General features: G+C 56.8%; 1 protein-coding gene across 1 annotated transcript; it reads right to left on the bottom strand.

Annotated features, from left to right (window-relative positions):
- Positions 1 to 92: 92 nt before the first annotated feature.
- On the bottom strand, positions 93 to 2,364 carry FICD (FIC domain containing). The gene is made up of 2 exons (XM_009996816.1): positions 2,019 to 2,364; positions 93 to 1,156 (listed from the first exon to the last, which is right to left on the bottom strand). The coding sequence occupies exons 1-2, from the start codon at positions 2,308 to 2,310 to the stop codon at positions 93 to 95; spliced, it is 1,356 nt and encodes a 451-aa protein (XP_009995118.1). The 5' UTR covers positions 2,311 to 2,364.
- Positions 2,365 to 2,454: the final 90 nt, after the last annotated feature.

Here is a 2,454-nt window from a genome sequence, read left to right as displayed (position 1 = left end):
GGCAGCAAATGTGGAGCAGCCAAGAGCTGTGGTCCAGGGCATTGGTGCCCTGTTTTCCCACATGTTCATCAGCTCCTGAATGTCCCCAGCCCTCAGGTCTTGACGGGGATGGTGGGTTTGCTGCCGTCGGCGCCAGGCAAGCCCACGGGGTGCTCGGTGGTGGCAAAGAGCAGCATGTCCAGGGTTGTCTCGGTGCACTTGGCAATGAAGCGTATGAAGGGCCTGACGTCCCCCTCGTTGGCTACTTCCAAGACATGATAGTACTCGGCCCGCTGCTCCTTGCGGATGGTGATGGGGGGGTAGCCTGCCTGCATCAGGATGAGGTTCATCAGCAGGCGTGAGGTCCTGCCGTTGCCATCCACGAAGGGGTGGATGTAAACCAGCTTGTAGTGGGCTAGGGCAGCGAACTCCACCGGGTGCAAGCTCATGGCATCTTCCGAGTTCATCCACTGCACGAACTCCTGCATCTGCTTCTCCACGTCCTGGGGGTGCGGGGGGATGTGATGTCCTACAAACACCTGGGTGGCCCTGAACCTCCCCGCCTCCAGCGGGTCGGCGTAGCCCAGCACTCTGCGGTGGATCTCCAGGATGTCACTGATGGTGACGGAGCCGATCCGGGACACCAGGGTGGTGTTGACATACTTGAGGGCAGCGTGCATGCCAATCACCTCGTTCTGCTCCACCAGGCTCTTGCCAGGCACAGCATACCTGGTCTCGATGATGTGCCGGATCTCCGAGAGGGTCAGCGTGTTCCCCTCGATGGCCACCGTGTGGTAGATGTGGTGGTAGTAGGACTCCTCCATCACGCGGCGCAGGGCAGAGTTGCCCTTGGGGATGGCCATCACCTTCTTAACCTTGCTGTCAATGATGCTGAAATACCTCTGGTCTATCTCTTCAACCAACGGCAGCGTCCGGTCCCGATTGATCAAGGCCTTCTCGTTGCAGGGAGAGATGGTCAGTGCTTTGGAGTACAAATAGTCAGCCTGGAGAATGTCTTTCTCCTCTTCAGAAAAGATACCAAATTCGTTCAGGGCATCCACGTAGTCGGGGTCCATTTTGAGGGCGTACAGGAAGAGCTTGTGGGCCTTCTCCCGCTTCCCCTGGCGCTTCATCTCCAGGGCTTGGTTGAGAGCTGCTTTGGCTTCTAATTTCACTTCTGAAACGGAGCAAGAACAGTCAGATAACAGGGGGGTGAGTTGTACTGAAAGCAGCCTCTCACTGTTCACAATACAAACGTGAACTGAAGCTAATCTGGGAGAACTGTAAGGAGGAGCCCTTATCCCTCTGCCTGGCTCCGGGCCCTGGTGCCACGTTTACACTCCTGGTGAGGCAGGAGCTGTGGGCAGCGTGGCTCGAGCTGCCTGCAGGCTTGTAGCCATCCTGGCACAACACACTTTGGCCACCCAGCTGCTGCGTGGGAGGACAGAGCCTTCAATATTTGCTCTTGGCAGTAACACCAGCTCTCTTGCTCTGAGCACAGCCCCCAGCTGCACACACCATTTCTATCCTGTTTTTCACTGAGCTACCAAACATTTTCCCAGCAGTAACAGCTGTACTGCAAGCAAAGGAAGTGCTGGAATCCTCATGATTCCTTTGAATGTTTTCCAAATTAATGTTCTGGCTAATAAAGGCAAGAACCACAGCCTGTTCCTGCCAGAAAGGCTGTTTTCTGACAGCCTGGACTGGGGGAGTGATGCTGCACATCCTAAGAGTTAGTGTGCATTAAAACATCTCTTTGTTCCAGTCACCTTAACAGAATTTACTGGAACAGAAAGCATGAAGAACAACTTCTGAGAGGCAAAGCAGCTCTGAGAAAACGCCAGCACAGGGTGCTGGAATGCAGCTGGGCTAGCCTTGGCATGTGTGAGTCAGGGTTAATTTGCAGCTGGGCAGTGAGAGTTCATTACTGTAATGGTGCCCAGGAGATGATCAGGTGGGAGGAACAGATCCCCAGATGCCCCTGGTTACTATGCAGGGGCTCAGCTGTTCCCCTGTGCCCCCCTGGGGACCCCCCTCACCTGGGGAGGCTTTGCCTTTCAGCACCAGCAGCTGCAGCCCCCTGGAGGTCACGCTCAGGCCGGTGGTTTGTCCTGTGTATCTGGTGACCCCCGAGGAGCCTGCTCCCAGTTTACTTTTCAGGAAGGAGAGTCCCTGGAGCAGGGCATGGCACTGGTCCTCCACAGCAGCCAGCGGGAGCAGCAGCACGGCCAGGGAGCCCAGCAGGAGCCCCAGCACGGCCGCCCAGCGGAGGCGGCTCCACAGGCTCATCCATTTCAGCGCGGGAGCTGTTCCCATCGGCACCAGGTTCATCCTGCTTCCAGCACCGGCACGGGGAACATCTCTCTTCCAGCTGCTCACACCTGGAAACAGAGTTAACCGGAGCTCTGCGGCACGGAGCTGGTGAGTGGCATTTGTGCTCCTTGATTTCTGTCACAGCGGGTGGGGTCACCCCAA

Source organism: Chaetura pelagica, unplaced genomic scaffold (genome assembly GCF_000747805.2).
Source record: "Chaetura pelagica isolate M959 unplaced genomic scaffold, ChaPel_1.0 scaffold294, whole genome shotgun sequence".
NCBI classification, from domain to species: Eukaryota; Metazoa; Chordata; class Aves; order Apodiformes; family Apodidae; genus Chaetura; species Chaetura pelagica.
Note: the sequence above shows the minus strand (reverse complement) of the source record. Positions and strands in the feature narration are given on the sequence as shown.

Bases quoted from the DNA above. Each gene is read 5' to 3' on its own strand.
- FICD (XM_009996816.1), bottom strand. From the start codon at position 2,310: ATGAACCTGGTGCCGATGGGAACAGCTCCCGCGCTGAAATGGATGAGC. The intron at 1,157-2,018 runs GTGAGGGGGGTC...GCTCCGTTTCAG, and splicing joins GAAAGGCAAAGCCTCCCCAG to AAGTGAAATTAGAAGCCAAA.